This window comes from Cheilinus undulatus, linkage group 11 (genome assembly GCF_018320785.1).
Source record: "Cheilinus undulatus linkage group 11, ASM1832078v1, whole genome shotgun sequence".
Taxonomy (NCBI): Eukaryota; Metazoa; Chordata; class Actinopteri; order Labriformes; family Labridae; genus Cheilinus; species Cheilinus undulatus.
Window position 1 is genome coordinate 23,250,421 of NC_054875.1, and position 19,721 is coordinate 23,270,141.

Below are 19,721 nucleotides of genomic sequence, written 5' to 3' on the forward strand. Positions count from 1 at the left end.
TTACTTGTGTGAGTGCTTGTATACAAGGCCTGCTAGTGGAGCAATTAACTCGAATTAGACACAGCGGCACTTTTGTCAGAAATGGACAGCGATGTTTTCGCTCTTCTCCCAGTCTGTTTCGGCATGGCTTTACGATCATGATGGTTGGCTGGTCCGGTATATCCAGGGCCTGCATCCGCGTTAGCTGTTAGCTCTGATGTTGATGTAGAACCGCTGCAGTTTACTCAGAACTGGACCACTTTTTTTGTTAAAACTAAGGATGTTCCTAAGCATCTATTTCCCTATTTGGCTAAACGCTTATTTACATTTTGTTCAACCGACTAGTCTAATGAGGAGAAAACCCCTAGAAAACAGTCAAATTCCTCACAGGGTCATTGTGTCAGCAGGTGTGATGTTAGTCTGATATGCATTTTACAGTGTGGCTAGTGTTAAAAGCTAGCACTGCTCGCCTTCGTTCCTTCATTGCAGATGAATATCATGCTTTGATATCTGGCCTCTTTTCACATCGGTTGAGTAGTTATACGCGAGTTCAACCCTCGACAGCCTACATACCACTTTATTTCCATTTACTGCTTGAGAAAACAGTCGTACCGCGGTCTTCCTACTACAGGCTAACCGCTAAGTCACCGCTAAGCCCCTCATGTTTACATCCAGTGAAGTGCCAGAGAGGAAGGCAGCGGCCATGAACTGAAGCTACTGCAGCCTCTAGTGCGGGTTCATTACAATTTAAAAGAGCATTATAGACAGGGATTTTAAGCCCATGTTCATAAAAAATGATAGGTAATTAGTTTAACTGCCAACTAATTTGATAAACAATTTTAACTGTTTTACCAATTAACCACACGCATCCCTAGGTAAAACCAGAGCAGAGATCCACACCGAAAGCTTGTCTTGGCAGAGAAGAGGTTTTGCACGTCTCTTATAATGATGTGTCCCCTCCCAACATAAAAGTGCACTATAATGATAAGTACCTTTATACACAGTGGGATAGAGTGTCACTGGATGAGGATGTCAGCAGGAGGCGACAACAAGGGAATAGAATAGGCAGAGACGGGATGATATACGCTATCATTGGTTAGCAAAAAGATGTTAATAAAAGTTCGAGTCAACATGGAACACTACGTGTGATCAATCACATGACAAGCACAGAATAAAGGGAGGATATTTTCTCCTCACCGTTCTCAAGGGCTCTGGCTGACTCAGTGTGTCTTTGTATGTGCATTTGTTTCTGTGTATGACTTTTAGCCAATCAGATGTGATAGAAGAAAAGCAGGAGGGGAGGGTGGATGACATTGCTCAGGGCTTCCTCTCCACTCATACAAAGGGAGAGAGAGAAGAAAATATAGCTATGTAAGTTCACATGAACAATTACAATAAATTAGGCAAAAATAATAAGGCATCCCAGATAGTTGCGGTCAGCCATAAACCAGGTTTTAACCTAGTCTTGTTACATTTTGTTTTTGTCGCAGCCTGATGCTACAGTCAAAAAATCATTGGAATTCTCATTAATCTACACTCAGTACCTCATCATGACAAAGTGAAAACAGAATTTTAGATTTTTTTGCAAATTTATGAAAAATGAAAAACTGACATATTTCAGTGACATAAGCTTTCAGACCTGTTGGACCCGCTTGGAACTGTACTCAGGTTCCTCCCATTTCTTTTGATCTTTGCTGAGATTTTTTGACACCTTGATTTTAATCCACCTGTTGTAAATTAAACTGATTAGACATGATATGAAAAGGTGCACTCCGTTATATACTAGAAGTCCTCACAGCTGACAGTGTATATCAGAGCAAAAACCAAGCCAGGTCTCTTCCAAGGGCTCAGCCCAGATCTTCGCCCCATCGCCACACAGGATCTCTGGAGCTCAGTCAGAGTGAGGGTTCTTTGTCACCCATTGCTCAGTTTTTGGCCAGGCTTTTTACCAGGTCTTGGAAGAGTCCTGGTTGTGCCTAACTTCCTCCATGTGAGAATTATGGAGACCACTGTGCTCTTCAGTGGCTGTGCTCTTGCAATATTTTCTGAATGCACCCTTATGTGGTAGCATCTGTTGTCACCACAAAGCCATCCACTTTTCCCCGATCATTAGCTTCACTCCTTGCAGCCAAGACTTGTGGCTCTACCATTCAGATCAGAGACGTCACTGTGATACTCAGATAATCAGTGAATTGTTAAGAAGGTCGATAATATACCTGCTTGCTCCTTGTACATGATCAGATATCTTCACTAATGATTTAAATTGTCTTTTGTTGAAGCAAAATTCACTAGTAGTGGCAAACAGAAGTTTAGCAGACAAAGCCATTATCAACTAATCAGACACGTTGCTGTGACACTAGAATTGCAAGTAGTTCTGTTGACTGAGATCATGAATAAATCCAGTTTTTCTTGAAACAAGATTGATAACATACAAACTTGTGTCTTCTGCATAACATATATCATCGTTTTTTACTCAGGCATCTCATGGTAGGTCTACCTTGAACTGTTCAGACATTACAGCTAACAATCAAATTTTGAAAATCATGACAAAGGGCCAAAAGCATGTATTATGTAGATGCACTTCAGCTGAAACTGGGGTTTAGCCACTCCTCAAAGATAAAATCATGCCTTTTATGGTTGTTTTTCTCCTCACAAATCTTTAATTCATTCATTCTAGCCTACATATATGTTTATCAAATTATTTTCTATATTTCCACAGTGCCCTCAGCTAACACAGGAGCAGCCAGCACACCCACAACACTCACTGTAATTTTACTCCTGGTTTATTTCCTGCTTCAAGCATGCAGCAGTAGGGCCCAGTCACAGTAGGCTAATGGGTTTAACATGCTAATGTTGTGCTGCATTCATATGCTCTAGTGTGTGGTATAATTTACCATACCCAACATAAAAGGTTACTGCCATTTGTAAAATGAACTCTATTATCATGTTAACTACACACACACATTGTGAGTGCTGCCCACAGGCTACACACGTAATCAAAACCATGAGTGTTTTGTCACCACTAAAATGTTTTTTTTTTCAGTTAAAGATGCCATTCACCTGCTGCCGTCAATCATTTAGCTGTGCATTTCCTCAGCTACCATAACTTTGATGCATGTCTCTCATTAAAACCAGATTATACACAGCCTTGGTTTGTACCAATGTGACACTTCAGTGCTTCATAGCTCACTTTCCTCCCACTGGCAAATGTTTCCGTCCTCATAAAAACATGAGGGAAAAGCCATACATCTCCTCTGACCAGTTATTTTCTACAGCATACATCTGGGAAAATTTGCTCTGGCAGAAATACCAGAATTTTATACCCGTCCCTGTGTGCATAGCATGGGTAAATCCAGAAAAGATTGAGGTCAATTATTAAACTAAGCGTGAGTAGTAGGTTATGTTTCTGCTTACTTGAGTGACTGTGCGTAATGTATTCATCATGTTCATATGAGAAATCCCATAACCTTGGTGAGTACCACTAAATGTAAAATTCCTCACAAACTAAATAATTTATTTTTTTAGATAGCTTTCAGATTCTAGTCACATTCTCAAGGTAAAGTTATGTATCTGGGACTTTGTCCTGGCTGTGTACAAAACATTAAATTTAACACTGAACATGCATGTAAAGCATTCTTAGTTGGACAAAGTGTTTTGTTTTCATGGTCAGGCATTGAAGAAAATGCCAACAGTGTGGGTGTCTCACACTGTCAAAGGGAAAGTGTGTAACATGCAGTTTGGAAGACATATTTCAAGAAAGGAGTTAACTCAAATATTTCAAATACATCAAATCGCCTATCTGCTAGGGGTAGGAATCACTAGTGGCCCCACGATATGATATTATCACAATACTTAAGTCACGATTCGATATTATTGCAATTTTAAACATTTTGCAATACCATATATTGTGATATATTGCAACATATATACCTTTTTTTTAAACTGTTTAGCTCAGGGGTGCCCACACTTTTTGGCTTGGTAGCTACTTACTGTATGAAATGATCAGCTCAGCATGATCTGACAACCAAAACAAAAAAGAAGAAATCACAAAATTGCAAGGGGGCTTGATAAAAACCAGAAACAACACAAAATGTGAGTTCTCTGCTGAAAGAAAGTGGAGTGTCAACTTTCTGTTGTATGTGACTTGCAGAATCTTAACATGTAAAAGCCAATTGAGTTGTCAGAGCACAATTTTTAAAGGAGTTTTATACATATGAGCTGTCCCTCAGTATTCTTGTTCCTTAATAGGCACACAATAGTTCATAGTTCCAGTAGGCATGTTTAAACTGCTGCTTGCATATCTCTCTCTCTTGCTCCCTCTCCCCTTTTTGTTGACTGTCCCTTAATTTCACTGTGAAAACACATGCCCATACACTTAGCCACTGCTCTTCACAGTACTGAAACAACATCACACAATCCATTGTTAAACACACTGCATGCTACCCACACAGTAAGAGCCACATCACAATACGTTTCAGTAGATTTAGGCTGGGTCAGTGAGGCTGCACGTTTATCATGCTGAGATACTTTCCCTCTGTAAGTTCCATCACTGTCCAGCGTGGGCCCGTGATTTGGAGTAAATGTCAGCCTCCAGTGACAAGATCTCTTCCGTCAGTGCGGATGAGATCATATGCAACAATGTGGCAATTTTTAAGGCCAGAGATTCAACCTTGCCGTCCTCTCCAAACAGAAAGCATATGAATGCAACGGTCGCCTAAAGTACAGCAAAGTCTTGGCAGCGTGTGTAAAAGTCTGAGTGGACTATCAGTCTTTGAAGCACTCTCTCTGAAACGCGCACTCCTCGTTTTTCTGTTGTCTTTTGCTTCCCACATGTTACATATTAATTTAAGATAGGCTGAAATGTTTGCTCACGTCACCGTTGGGGCAACCTGTCATACGACTTTATTCAAATGGCACATGATCGACCAGCGAAGCTTTCGCGATCGTCGAATTGGGCACCGCTGATTTAGCCGATTTAGCATTCGTTTTGCCCTTATGTTTGTCATATATCTGCAGTATTTTATTTTAATGTATCACTTCTTGCAAACCTCATGTGTCATGTCCATCTCATTTGTGCCCTGCTTGCATTCCTAATGTCCTTTCCCTGGTGCTGCCATGTTTGTTGAACTAACTTTCTCCTGCTGTATGACCATTACCTCTGCTAACCTCACAGGACAAACACATTTTTTTTTCATTATCATAGACTTCAGTTCATATTAGCAATTAATTTGAAAAAATCGAAACTTGGTGGACAAGAGGATACAATATATCACCACACAAAATATCGTGATACTATGCTGTATTGATTTTTTCTCCCACCCCTACCATCTACATAGAAGGAAAAACCTGAAAAAATTCCAGAGAAGGAAAGAATAAACACTGTTATAGGAATCAGGCAAATTTAATTAAAAATGCAGCAATTTAGGCTGATTAGTACAATCTGTTAATCTCCAGTTTTTATCTTTCTTAAACGGCTCAACAATGCAAACAATAAGGATCTTGGCTTCTCCAGTACTTTCCATTTAATTACCTAGACTATGGGGTAGACTGGTTTGCAGGAGAGATCCTGTTCCCTGGTGGAATAGGTGTTTAAACTGTGAGCCCACGTCCACAAACACGGAGAGCTACTGTTATCATGAGTGGGACTTCACAACACTTCTTCAGGACATTTCTGATCAAGGATAGCAGCTCACACCTGCCTGCAGCCTGCAACACTCCCCATCCAGTTCCTTCCTTTACTGAATGCTGTTGTCCTATTAAGTTTATGGCTGGCGCTTTATTATAGTAATGACTGATTACCAGACAAGCTACAATCGCCACTAAATTTTTACCTAATGAAAACAATGTGTCAGGCTGTTAGAGTGGAAAACTAAGCTGAATTAACGAGTTTTACTTCAGTTTGTTGTTGTTTTCTCTGACGAAGCTCAAAGATCCAAAACAGCTGATCAAATACACTGAGGCAGAAGAGCATGGAGCTGGTAGCCAAAGCTTACATTGCAATGTAGTGCCAAACAAAGAGGCTTTCAGGTGGGAAGAAAAACACCTCAAAAATCTTTGATATAGCAAACAACTGGTTTATCCAATCTATTTTCAGAAAGTCAAAGATGGTCCATAAAACACCAGTTTTCAGTGTGGCAGGGAACTCTGGATGGCGAGTGAAAAATCTCAAGTCTGTCTGAATCAAGTTTGAAGCCCTCAAGAGGTGAGCAGGTCCTCAAGTTGTGACTTCAGCTGTGTGCCTCGCGCATAGACACTCCTCTCTCGCCGTGACTCTCAGGTCTGTTGAGGTAAAATAACTCGAAGCAAGGTTGTGTTTTCTTGTTGGTGCAACATTATATCGCACTGTACTGCCCCGTGTTGAGCTACATGATGTTTGACAGTGTTTTGTGCAGCTGCTTTGACATGCTGTTATTGTTTAGGAGGGGCGGGGTGAGTGTTTGTTACGTGAGGCACAAGTTGTGCCACACTTTAGTGATCCCGGAAACATATTCTTCAGATATACAGTGCTTAACAAATTTATTAGACCACCTGTCATATTTGTCTCAAAGACCATCCAGCATCATGAAGTGCTTTAATGCAAACTCTTTCATTTTCAGTGAGCTCTCTACGTTTTACCATTTTTAACAGGAATGAGGGATTTCAAACTGAATTCACCCAAATTTGAGCCGGCTCACTGGGCTTCTCTGAGAATTTAGAAATTAAACAAGTATAACATTCAAGCACTTAAACTCATTTTTCTCTTCAGGAATGCAAGTAAATAACTATAATTTGACATATTAATCTTGAAATATTAATGTGCTTCACAATTTTTTAGTTTTTTTTGTAAATCAGTACATTTGAAAATTCATGGATAACAATAATTATTTTATTTTAGCATTAAAAATATCATTTGGGTTAAAAAGCTTCTACATATTGGTGTATAAACCATTGCAGAAACATAAAAAAGGATTTTGGTAATTACTTATGCTGTTAATTTAGGGCAGCTGTGGCATAAACCTCACTTTGGTTAGGGTTAGGGTGGTCTAATAAATTTGTTAAGCACTGTACGTTCCTCTTTCTAAAAAACACAGCAAATTCATTCAATTTCCATGTTAAATTGTAAATCCCATTTTTATCGGCCAATTCAGGGATTCTGTCCGCGATTTCGTTAACATGGAAATCATAGGTCCCTACACTATGTTTTTTGAAAATACCACTAAATAGCAGTGATATATGCTTTAATCCTTTCTTATTCTTCTTAATAGTGTTTTGCATGCAAGTTAAAGTTAATGTTATTTTATGCAAAATAAAGCATAAATGTGCTGACACCTTTTTTGGCCCGCTCAAAGTCTGGGTTCAAACGGGGAAAAACAGTGCAAAAAAGGTAATGAGCTATGTGTCTTACGTTGAAAAGGTTGAAACACGTGTCTTGTTTTTTTAGTAGGAGTATGGTATAAGAGGAATGGTTGTGGTCAGACCAGAATAAGCATGTAAAATTTTCTCACAACAAAAGCAGTACATTTTGTATGTGATGGTGAAAGAAGCTGCATCAAGGCAGAACATAAGAGGGTGGAGGTTTGGGGGAGAAACAAGAAACAGAAAACACAATGAGGAGAAAGGAGGTCGAGCAGGGAAAAAAAGGAATTTAATAGATAGAAGGAGGGAGAATAAATGAGAGCTGAAGTGTGGAAAATGGGGAAAGGGGTGCTGATGTGCTTCTTAAGCAGGTCATTGGATGCAGTGTGCTTTGGGAAGACTTGTTTAAGCATAGCTAACAGATTTCCTCAGTCTCTGTTGGAGCCATTCCTTAAAGCTCCAGTGCAGGATGGCACATTCACTGTTTGGATGCATGACGAAGAAATGGAGCACAGAGCCATTAAACAAAATCTGAGAAACCATCTATCACAGATGGGGTTAGAAACTCCATTACCCATGGATATTGTTTAGCTTTTGGAAAGGCAGGAATGAATAAAAAATACATTTAACTTAAAGCCTTTAGGAAAAGAAAGAAACACATTCTTTCCATAGTTTCTAAAGTACTACTTTTAAACATGAAATTTTGGAAATTAAAAACATCACACATAAATGTTCCTTAAGGGCCTCTGAAGTCTTACTTTACAGACAACCATGCCATCATTATCACCTCCTGCTGAAGCTAAATTGGGTGTTGCATCAGAGCAGATTCTCAGCGGGGATCAAGGTGCCCTGCTGGAGCTGCAGAATCAATACTTTTGTCCATCATGTCTCTGGGCTCCTGAGCCTCCTACCAGTCTCTGATGTGCATAGTAAGGCCTAGTTTACAGCACACTCTCTCTTGATCCTCCTCATCCTCTTATTCAGCACTGAAGGGCAAAGAGCTCTGTAATCCACAGCCACCAGTCTCTGGCATGGTTTATGGTCGACACCAAAGCTCTGTTGTTCACACAAACCCCCCGCTGCTGGGGCCAACACCGCCTCATACTCCTTAAAATCTGCACTTCACAGTCTTATACAAACACACACAAGCTACATAGTTTGTCAGAAACCTCCCTCATACTTGCGAAAAAGACACGCATAACTCAAAGAGACATGCATGTGTCTGTGCGTGCCAGTATCTGGGCTTCATATTTCCCAATTTATGTCAAGGCAGTGTTGATAGCGCCATGTGTCCCATGCTGACTTGAATCCACTCCCCGTGCTAGAGCGCCTCTCTAATGATCGTAATTGCATTGAGGAAGCCCCTAGTCGTGTTCAATTACCCGTTCCCATCCAAGCACACGGGTCTAATCTTGCAGCATAACGTACGATACAGATGGCTCTAGAAGGCAGACATATCCATCATCGCCTCATCTTTGCTGGGATGTGTGAAATCTAGCAGGAGAACATGTCACATTTGAACGAGCTGAGGGGTGACATTAAGTTTTCATTATTTGATAACATCTGAAAATTTGTGTTTGCATACTTAAAATTGCTCGATTTGTCTCCTTGAAAGGCTGAAGGTAAAAAAGCCTCCCCTCAGTTCTGAGTGGCTTTCATTTTCACCACTTGCAAAATAAAGTGAACAAAGTCAAATGTAGACTCACCCCAGAGGTTTCTCCAGGCGACTGGCAGGTGAGCCCACAATCTCCCCCAGAGTACAATGGACCTGTCCCAGGAAGTCCTGCCATGGTGGGAGCATAAATTGGGATGTGGAGAAACGTGTGTTGGGGCAAATGATGGGGGAAGTCCAGAGTATCACCAGGGAATAACAATGAGAGTTGGTAAGGGATTAAGCATTGATATAATCATTGTACATTGATTAATAGGGACATCTGAGGCAGACACGTACGTTAAAGTCGGTTGGCTTCCAGGGTGAAGAAGGAGGAAGAGGAAGAGAGAGACACCAGGCAGCAGCAGTGACACAACAGAGCATATCATGGAACAGAAGGCACATGACTCAAATACCAGACTGTCATCAACAAAGTGCAAGAAAGAAGAGCAAAAGTAGATATGTGAAAGAGCAGTTAAGCAGAATGGTAAAAGCAAAGGGTAGAGTTGGGGGGGGTCTCAGAGGGAAAGAAAAAGCAAGCAAAAGAGCTCAAGAAAGGAAAAGAACAAGGCAGAGAGAGTTTCAGCGCATGCAGCACAATGCCGAAACACAACAATAAAAGCTTCAGAGGGACAAGGGAATTACCACTGATGGAAACTTTGGCAGTATGCAAACCAAGGAATGCAAGTATCTTATTTAGGTGTCTGCTTATATGTATAGAAGTTGTTCTCATAAATGTTTTTCTACATTAAAGAAATATCTCATTTAGACAAGTACTCAACTTAAATAAATGTTTACCCCATCATAAAACTGTTTTAAGTGCAAATAGCTTTTCAGAGCACAGAAGAAATGTTTAGAGAGGTATTCATAATGATGTGCAATGCTTCATTTCTTTCTTAAATTAAAATGTAATAAAGATGTGCCAGAAGCAATTGAAAGTCTGACTATTATACCTCCAGAAGAATAAAATAAAACATTTACAAAAGCAAGTGTTTAGAGTTGCGAGTGAAATCGACAATATGCTATCAGGTAAGAATCATTGTCTCATTACCCATAAATACAGTCATGTGGATACATTTCAGGCATGTAAGGCACTGAAGATTCCTCACAGGGCCTGATGTGCCACAACCCCAGGGCTGGAGATGAGGGAGAGGGTGGCTAGAGTCAAGCTCAACACATGTCAACACACGTGTCAGCCAAGGTCAAGCTAGATTGACTCTCTTTCATCCAGGCCTTTTCACTGCTGTTAAAATGCCTTGAGACCACCAGGATTTTTTTAAGGCCCTTGGGGCACCCAGAGCGTGACCAGGGTCTCGTGGCTATCCTAATACCAGTTTGGACAGTACACCAGGTCAATCTTACCTCTCAACAGTCTAGCTGCATTTATGACAGCCATTCTCACAGATCGTTCATCTGAGATGCCATATTATGACTCAGAACTTAAATACACATTGGAACTTCAAAAATAAAATCAGATTATACTTTTGTTCAGGGTTAAGGTAAGGGTTGAGATAACAGTTAGGATACCAAAGGTTAAAAGTCAAAAACCTGACCTGCAAAAACTGATTACAAAATGTTTAATAAAGCAGAGTTAACTGCTTACACAGAAAAGCCAACATGAAACCATTCCAACACAGCCAGCGTAGTTTACATTGGTCCATTAGCTGCATTAGCTACTTCTATAACAGAGCTAACTGAGCTAAAGCTAAGCTCACAAAGCATCTACATAAGCTTTGTATCAACATCATCTGTTTAGCTAAGTTAGCTTAAGCTATGGTTGCTAAAGCTCACATTGCTAAGGCTAACTTAGCAAGAGACAATGAAGCTACATAATTAATGGTACGCACACAAAGCAGCTCTGTAAGCTACGCATCTGCAGTATCTACATAATTAAGCTAGTTTTAGCTACATTTGCTAAAGCTCATGTTGTTAAAGCTTAGCTCATAAAGCAGTTACATAAGGTACATATCTATGTTATCTGAGAAAATAAGTTAGCTTTGCCTATGTTTGCCAAAGCTCACATTGCTAGAGCTAAATTAGCTACATCCCCCCTAGTAGTAACATTAATTACCTAAATAGCATAGCTTTGTTAGCTTAAGCTAAAGCTAACAAAGCTTTAGTGAGCCACTGTTTGTATAACTACTTCTAACACTGGTCTATACATAATTTTACCCTAGATAAGATATTGACCTTTTCCTTGTTGTATTTATGAAGAGGTTCTTACTGTGGTGTTTGCAATGTGGCCTTTTCATGAATGTAACAGCCAGAATTTGTTTTTGAATAAAACTGAATTGTTTTTTTTTTTTTTTATCTAAAACTGGAAATTAGTTGTACTGCCCTATTAGGGCACTTCCTTTCTAAGATAAACTAGAGTGTCTCAAATGAATGGTCTGTAAGAGTGCCTATCAGAAAGGTACTGTCTGCAGCTTACTTGCACAATCACCTCTTAATCCACCTTAAAGGCGTAGATTTTGTTATTTTTACCACAGAACACCCTCCCCCCACCTGGTTATATAGACATCCAGAGCAGACTGGGGTTGTGTCAACCTTTCTTCCTGCCCGATGGTGCCCTCAGGCAGTTTAGCCACCACATCTACGCATCATTTCAGCCTCAATTTTTGGCCCAAACATGCTAAAAGTTACGCACAGTACTGTATGTAAGAACATTTAGACAGCATTAACTATGGCTTGCATAAAACCTCAATATTAGTGGCATGCACATCAACAATTCAAACAAAACTTTGTGAAAATTGTCATGTTGAAGTCAAAAAAGAAAAAGATCATTCTTTACTTACATGCTTTGCCAGATCTGGACTTTTAGAGTCAATATCATATCTGAAATCACAAAGAAACCACAAGTCACAGGAGCAAAGGGGTGGGAAAATATCACTGGACCTTTAAAATTACTGTAGAGGCTCATAAAGGGACACTGCTGCGTGGACATTTTCTACCTGTCAATCACACACCTGGGTCATCGTGGGAGGAAAAGAGAAAGACCATTGAAGAAAAAAAAAGGTGTAAGCAATAATGCGACAGTTAATTAAGAAACTCATTGGATAATTTATGGATGTAATTTCCGTCCTTTGCCAGGGGGACCATATGAAAACATTCTACCAAAGTGGGGAAAGTTTGAAGCATCTACCGTTCAAACTTAATGTAAAAGTAATTAAAGCTCAGTACGCCCTGGCTCCCACCTCTGTGATAAAGCAGAGATGTAAATGAGCAACACTAATCGTGAGGGGAAGCACTTCCTCCGCTGCTGTTCCAGTGTCATATTATAGTAAATGAATTTATTAAATCTGTGAAAGTCCTCAGAGACTTGCAGCTCTATCCTGGTTAGTCCACCAGAGACTTCATGCTTGAAGGTATGCCTGGGCGATATGGCCCAAAAATCATTTCACAGTATTTTTTCTTGCCTTTGACGGTAACGGTATTATATCAGGGTATTACAAAATTTAAGAGAGATAATGCTTTTCAATCCAAATCCAAGTGTTGTTAACCCCCTTCTCCCCTTAAACAAGCCTTTGATGGCGTACTAAATTTATGTCTAACATAGGAACACAGAAGAAAATTGGGTTTTTTGTTGTTTTTAGTCTCTCTAGGTTTACAACTAAATGCACTCCAAGTTTCACATTTCACCTCTATCCCGATGAGGTGTGTTAAGCTGCTGAAGACTTGAACATGTTTCCTGGTGAAGGCGTTCAAAATAAATGTGTTTCAGAAAACTAACAGCCACAGACTTTTATTGTGAATGGCTTGATGGAAGTAGTGTGTTCAGCATTGAGTTAGCTTGGCTTAGCCGTACTGGAGAGTTTTTGTAGCTAGTTTACAGCAGCTTTTCTGACCTCATTTATTATCGCAGCCTGGATCTTTGACTCACTGAGGACTTAGAAAAGAAAGTCAAAAGTTAAAACACACCTTCAAATGGTTGTTTAAGCTGTTATAAGATGAAGACCTGTAGCATTGGGCTCTTGACAAACTGAGACCAGCCAAAGCAGCACTTAGCTTGTGTTAAAGCCCCAGGCAGGCTGAAAGAGACGGCACGCTGTTGCTGTACAGCTGTCAAACTTTGAGAGGAAAGAACATGTTTTTGCCTGTTAACCTTGCTTAGTTTTAACGGCAAGAGCAGGTGACATTCGGCTAGTTACCTGGCTACACATAATACTAGAGCTAAACGTGCTATTGACTGGACTCAGCCAGAGCTGTCCTTATGGGATATGCCTCACGTGTGCATCATAGCACAACGTAGGCATTTAAACTGGTGATGACGGTGTTGCAGAAATCCATTCTGTGGCAAAAATTTTACCGCCCACCTCTACTTGAAAGAAGAAGAATAAAAGCAGAGATTTTTGGAAGTATATTGGTTCTCCTCAAGGACAAGGGGAAGTGGGAGAAAATGATCCCGACATTGTTCTCTGAGATCTTGAAATGAAGCTGCACCTTCCTGACCCTCTCACTATTCTGGCTTTTTCAAAAAAAGCAGGCAGTAATATGTGATAGGAGGAAGGACAGGGGTCTTTGTGAGGTTTTATGGGCCTTGGTTTTTCAGACATTTGCTTTGCTTAGCAGCAGGGAGATTAAGGATAAAACTTGATATGAAATATTTATCACCCTTATACCAATCTCCGTTCAATGAATGACTATTGAGCAGCTACGCGATGAATAATTCCTCAGGAGAGACAAGCTGGTGATGAGGAAGGGAGGAGGGAAGAAGAGGTGAGAGAAAATAAGAGACAGGAAAGAAGAAAGGGGATGGAGAGCGCATGAGGCAGAAGATGTAAATTTTTAGGGAAGAAATGTAGGACTGGGTGAACCTGGTTTGTGTGTCCTCAGAGGATCAGATCAAACGGATAACTCACACGTCAAAGCGCAGGTTCTGCTTCTCCTCAAAGAAGTAGTCGAGGATGAACTTCCTGACAAAGTCTGGGTTTAGCGTGTTGTCTATCACTTCTGTTCTCCCAAACTGGATCAGCACCGAGAGAGAAAAAAGGCAGATGAGGAAAGGGAGATGTGAGTGCAGAGCATTGAGACAGCACATCATGCAGTCACACACAGAAACTACATCTCCTGCTCTATTACCACACCCCCACTCCCTTCACGTTCCCCCAGCAACTGTGTGAACTCACGACTTTGGATAAGCTCAGATTTGATTAACAGGAGTCAGCGATCGCTGGAGTCAGCTCTTCTTCTTCATGTTTTTTGTTCTTTAGCAAGCCAGGGGGAAAGAGCTTTATTGAGCCCAGTTACGCTAATTTAATTAATACCACATTAACGCCACTGTTGCTCTCTGAGGCACTTCAAAACAAGAGGATGAGGGCGCAGACAAAAACAGTGACACTTGAGATTTTTCTTCAAAGAAAAGGAACTGTCACAATTGATGGGAAGATTGAGAGCTATCTCCTGTTCCCTAGTGTTAAGAGGAAAATGAAAATCTGCCAGCACAGACACTGAAAAGGATTTATCGGTGTTACATAGCAGACCCTCTGATGAGGTGATGTGTAGATAAACAAATCTGCAGACACAGAAAGTGTTACAGCCCTCAGCACATTAATTGTATCTTAAATGAATAATTCAAAGTCAGAGAAGTGATGCTGAGCAGCATAAATATCAGATCCACACTAGAAAGGGTTACCTGAAACTGACACAGGGAATTCATCATAAAAGTGTGAGCGCTTAATGAGCAGATGAAACAGCAGGATTACACGCTCACACCTTTGTGATTACATCAGGTGGGGGTGAGGCTCAAAGCGGGACTTGACAGGGAAGCTGTATTGCAGAGGCAGAATACTTAGAACGGATGCTGGTCGAACTGTTAAGCCGAGTTGTATGTAAAATATGACAGTTTGAGAAGGGATGCTGGAGTATAACCTGCCATCCAATATAAAAGTGTGCCAAAGCTTATAAAAGTTTAACTGCTGCATGGCTCTTCCTCTTCATCCTTGTCGGAATGTGCACATGCAAAGGAGGTGAAAGCTCCACAGAGCGGGCAGGAGTCTATTTCAATAAAACGAGCTGAATGTGGCAGCAGGGGGGCCCATAGCATATTCAATTTGGTCTCAGGCCAAACTAAACAAAGAGAATCAGCACCAAAGCAAAGAACAGCCACCTGAGGAAATAACAAACCTCCCTTCGCACACATTATTCCCACCTAGGCAAGTAAACTGTCAGCCTGTAAAAGCAAAATTGCAAAGCACTACAATTAACTGTCAGCCACCCTGAAAAGAAACCTGCTGTGATTCATCTCCGCTCAGTTCTTCACCTCCAATAACCCTAACTAAGATATGGTGTGAGCTGAATGTCAGAAAATTCATCTTGGTTAAAAAGATTAACGTCTTAGACTTTGACTAGAAGAGGAGAGGCCAGGCTGTGCTGAATTTAAGAGAGGTTATATTGTGTCAGCTGCTTGGGTAAGTGAAAGCCGTAAAAGAGGAAAAGCTTTCATGCACCAGGAGTAATAAATGGTGAAGGAGTGTAAGATTATGACTCCAAAATAGCGACTAACAGATAGACTGATTGCAGCCTCACTTTCATGTGTTTGATTACTGATGCTGACAAAAATTAAGACAAGGAGTCAAAGGTTTCAGGGCACGCTGATGAGCACATTCCTCTGGAATCAAATGTTATTTTTCTATAAGCATTTGCCGCCCTCTCTTGCTGCAGAAGCTCTTGATGGATGGAATCTGTCCAACAGAAGATTAAGTGGATTACAGACAGTTGGTGTAGCAGGGAAAGGTGCTCCGACCAACCATTTCCAAGTCTCAGGAGAACAGAAAACACCTTACATGACAGAGGGGCAAAAGAGGTGCTTAGCTTTATCAATACTGCACAGCTTGACTCTGCGGCTCACAAAGCCAGCTGTCGACTCCACCGGAAACAAATGCCTGTATCTCTTTCAAAGAGACACACTCAGGCTGCACCCACAGTCTGTCAGCTCGAGGTGGGGCAGTGTCAGAAGAGGTGACAGCAGGTGTGGGAGGCTCTGCCTCTCAGCTAAGTGCACTTGATGCTTGTCAACATATGCATTTTAATCTGTGTGCTACTTTCTGGCTCTAATAAAGGAACATAACAACTGCTGTAAACACAAAGGTAAGTTTTGTGTTGGGTTTATGTGAGCCAGCTGGACGTCAATGTGAATTACAAGCAGCGGTCAAGCTCAAGTGTTTTTCTCTGCAGCAACTGAGTGACTATCTCTGCAGACAGAGAAGCAATAAAACACTCAGCTCAATCAGTTAATCAGAAAATCCATTAAACAATTGATCAAACACCAAACTGATCTTTCATTTAGTCAATCATTCGTGTTAATTGCCTCTGCAGGGAATTTATTGTGCAGTCAGGTTAGTAGAAATGGCAATCACAGATGAATATCAAGTAACCACAAAGCAGTCAAACACATGACAGAAACACTCAAATGAAATGAGCACAAAGACTCCTTTCAAGATTCAGTATAATCCCTCATAGTTGTAAAACTTTGCAGCACTGTCTTGTGAACAAAATCAAGGTTGAAGTCTGTGCATTGTTGTACTTTTTGAGGGCAAGTTTATTAAAGTTTAAAACCCTTGACACTAAGGGCATTGTTTGCTAGTGAGAATGTGAGATTGTCTACAATTCTTCAGTGGCTGGTGATTGGTAGTAAGAGCCAATTCACCTGTTATGCATAGGGCCCTATGATTTCCGTGTTAATGGAATCGCGGACGGATTCGCAGAATTGGCCAATAAAAACGGAATCTACTGTTTAACGCAGAAATAGCAGAAAATGAATGAATTTGACTGAAATGCTGTTTTTTCAGAAAGAGAAACATATATCTGGGGAATATGTTCTGGGGATCACTACAACGTGGCACAACTTGTGCCTCACTTCACAAACACTCACCCCGCCTCCTCCTAAACAATAACAGCATGTCAAAGCAGCTGCACGAAAACCAACAAACATCATGTAGCTCAACACGGGGTAGTACAGGGCGACATAATGTTGCACCTACAAGAAAACTCACGCCAAGCTTTTCACACCACTAGCAAGTATCAGCAGGTGAATCCATGGTATGTTATATTCTGTAACTGTCTACCCTGCTAATTAGATTGTTTGCTTATAGCAGGGCATTCATGTAATAAAGGGAACACGTAATCATCACAATGTAACTCCAAGTCAATCACACTTCCCAGATATCAACCTGTCCAGTTAGGAAGCAACACTGATTGTGGATCAATTTCACCTACTATTGTGCAAATGGGACAGGCAACAGGTGGAAAGGAGAGGCAATTAGCAAGACAATCGCTATAAAGGAATGGTTTTGCAGGTGGTGGCCACAGACCAATTCCCTCTTCTCTTCCTTTCTGGCTGATTTTTGGTTACTTTTGCATTTTTCCAGTGCCCTCACAACTAGTGGTAGCATGAGGCAGTATCTGCAACCCACTGAAGTTGCTCAGGCAGTGCAGCTCCTCCAGGATGGCACATCCATGCGCGGCATGGCAAGAAGGTTTTATGTGTCTCCCTGCACATTGTCAAGAGCTAGGAGGAGATACCAGGAGACAGGTCGGTACACCAGGAGATGTGGAGGGGGTCGTAGGATGGCAACAACCAAACAGCAATACCACTATCTGCTCCTTTGTGCAAGTAGGAACAGGAGGAGCACTGCCAGAGCCCTACAAAATGACCTCCAGCAGGCCACTAATGTGCATGTTTCTGCTCAAATGTCAGAAACAGACTCCATGAGGGTGGTATGAGGGCTTGAGGTCCACAAGTTTGGCCTGTGCTCACAGCCCAGCACCGTGCAGTAAGCCACCATGCAGTAGGCCTGGGCGATATGGCCTGAGCTGTGGGAGCCGATATGCCTTGCCCGTGCATCACAGCACATTGTAGGCATTTAAACTGGTGATGACGGCGTTGCAGAAATCCATTCTGTGCCAAAAATCTTACCAGTGACGGCATTAATATTGGTTTACCGCCCACCTCTACCGTGCAGCACAACTGGCATTTGCCAGAGATTGGCAGAATTGGCAAATTCACCCTTGGCGCCCTGTGCTTCACAGATGAGAGCAGGTTCACATTGAGCACATGTGACAGATGTGAGAGAGTCTGGAGACGCAGTGGAAAACATCCTGCTGCCTGCAACACCCTCCAGCTTGACCTGTTTGGCAGTGGGTCAGGGACTGTCTGGGAAGACATATCCTAGGAGGACTGCACAGATCTCCATGTGACTGCCATTAGGCACCAGGATGAGGTCCTTAGACCCATTGTTAGACCATATGCTGGTGCATTGGGCCCTGGGTTTCTTCCGACAATGCTCAGCTTCATGTGGCTGGAGTGTGTCAGCATTTCCTGCATGACAAAGGGCATTGATGCTATTGACTGGCCTGCTCGTTCCTCAGACCTGAATCCAATTGAGCACCTCTGGGACATCATGTCCACCACCGCCGCATCGCACCACAGACTGTCCAGGAACTGACTGACGCCCTCCTGAGATCCCTCAGGAGGCCATCCGTGGTCTCATCAGGAGCATGCCAAGAGGTTGTAGGGAGGAACAGGCATGTGGAGGCCATACACACTACTGAGCCTCATTTTGAGTTGCCCTGAGGAATTTCACAGAAGTTGGATCAGCCTGTGATTGGATTTTTCCACTTTTATTTTGAGTATGATTTTAAATCCAGCCCTCCATGAGTTAATGATTTTGGTTTCCATTCATCACTCTTATGTTATTTTCTTCTCTACACATTCAACAATGTAATGAATAAAGATTTTCAACAGGAAATTTCCATTCATCAAGATCTGAGATGTGTTATATAAGTGTTCCCCTTATTTTCTTGAGCAGTGTATTTCCAAGGCTATCTGCTGATATATAGAAGTAGTTAGTCGTACATGATTTAGGATTTTGCAGTAATAACCACTGAACTGGCTATTTACTATTTATTATGAATCAAAATTGAGATTAAATCACAATATGTTCTGCTGCAATTTATAAATCACAGATTTATAAAAACTGAATGTGTTTCAAAATACAAGTGTAAAACATTTTTTGAGACATTCTGCTCTACATTTCTTGAAAACATTCAAGTGTCACTTTTTGTAGAAAACTTAGCAATGGCTCCTTCTGTCCTTGTTTTGTCTATTTTTGTATTATGAAAAATGATGAAGGCATTAAATCATCATTACCTTCAATACAACAATTCATATTGAATTTGTGACGCGTCAAAATAATCCCAAAATTGTTCAGTCGAAGTTTAGTCTACCAATTATTATGTTTGTTATTGTATAATAATTTATTGCTTATTCATTTAGAAATACAACAAGATGGGGAACTTCAAAAATAATCCCATATTAAATCACAATCAATATATTGAAGAAAAAATCATTATCGATATTAACTGATATCAATCAGCCCTATGTGTGACGTGTCAGAACACCTTCACAGTTTCATAAATATGATACTGTACTTTGCTCCAAAAAGTACTTTTGTATTAACATTGTATTTATTTCATCATTTCAAATCAGGAGAAATTAAGATATTAACTTCAGTGTTCATTTTCTTTTTTTTTGTTTTGGTTTCCGTTTTGTGTCTCATGTTTAATACACCACAGGTTGTACCAGCAATCACAGGTAGCTCTAAATGGAACAAAAGAGTAAGCACTACTGCCAGGTAAAACTAGTAAAAGAGGGAAACAGAATTATGTATCAGGGACTTTTTGCTGATTGTTTTACCTGATGAAGCAAACCTATACTAAACCATGAATCCAAAACCAAGGCACTATGACTGCATAGGAC

General features: G+C 40.9%; 1 protein-coding gene across 2 annotated transcripts in view; it reads right to left on the reverse strand.

The window, feature by feature from the left end:
• cpne5a (copine Va) overlaps nucleotides 1-19,721 on the reverse strand; it is a 156,076-nt gene that overhangs the window by 108,108 nt on the left and 28,247 nt on the right. The window contains exons 4-7 of one of the 2 annotated variants that reach the window (XM_041799403.1): nucleotides 13,825-13,928; nucleotides 11,761-11,800; nucleotides 9,266-9,280; nucleotides 9,021-9,097 (exon numbers count right to left, since the gene is read on the reverse strand). In XM_041799403.1, the coding sequence (XP_041655337.1) occupies nucleotides 9,021-9,097; nucleotides 9,266-9,280; nucleotides 11,761-11,800; nucleotides 13,825-13,928 (236 nt within the window). The remainder of the gene's footprint in view (nucleotides 1-9,020; nucleotides 9,098-9,265; nucleotides 9,281-11,760; nucleotides 11,801-13,824; nucleotides 13,929-19,721) is intronic. The other variant, XM_041799404.1, reaches the window with a different exon arrangement.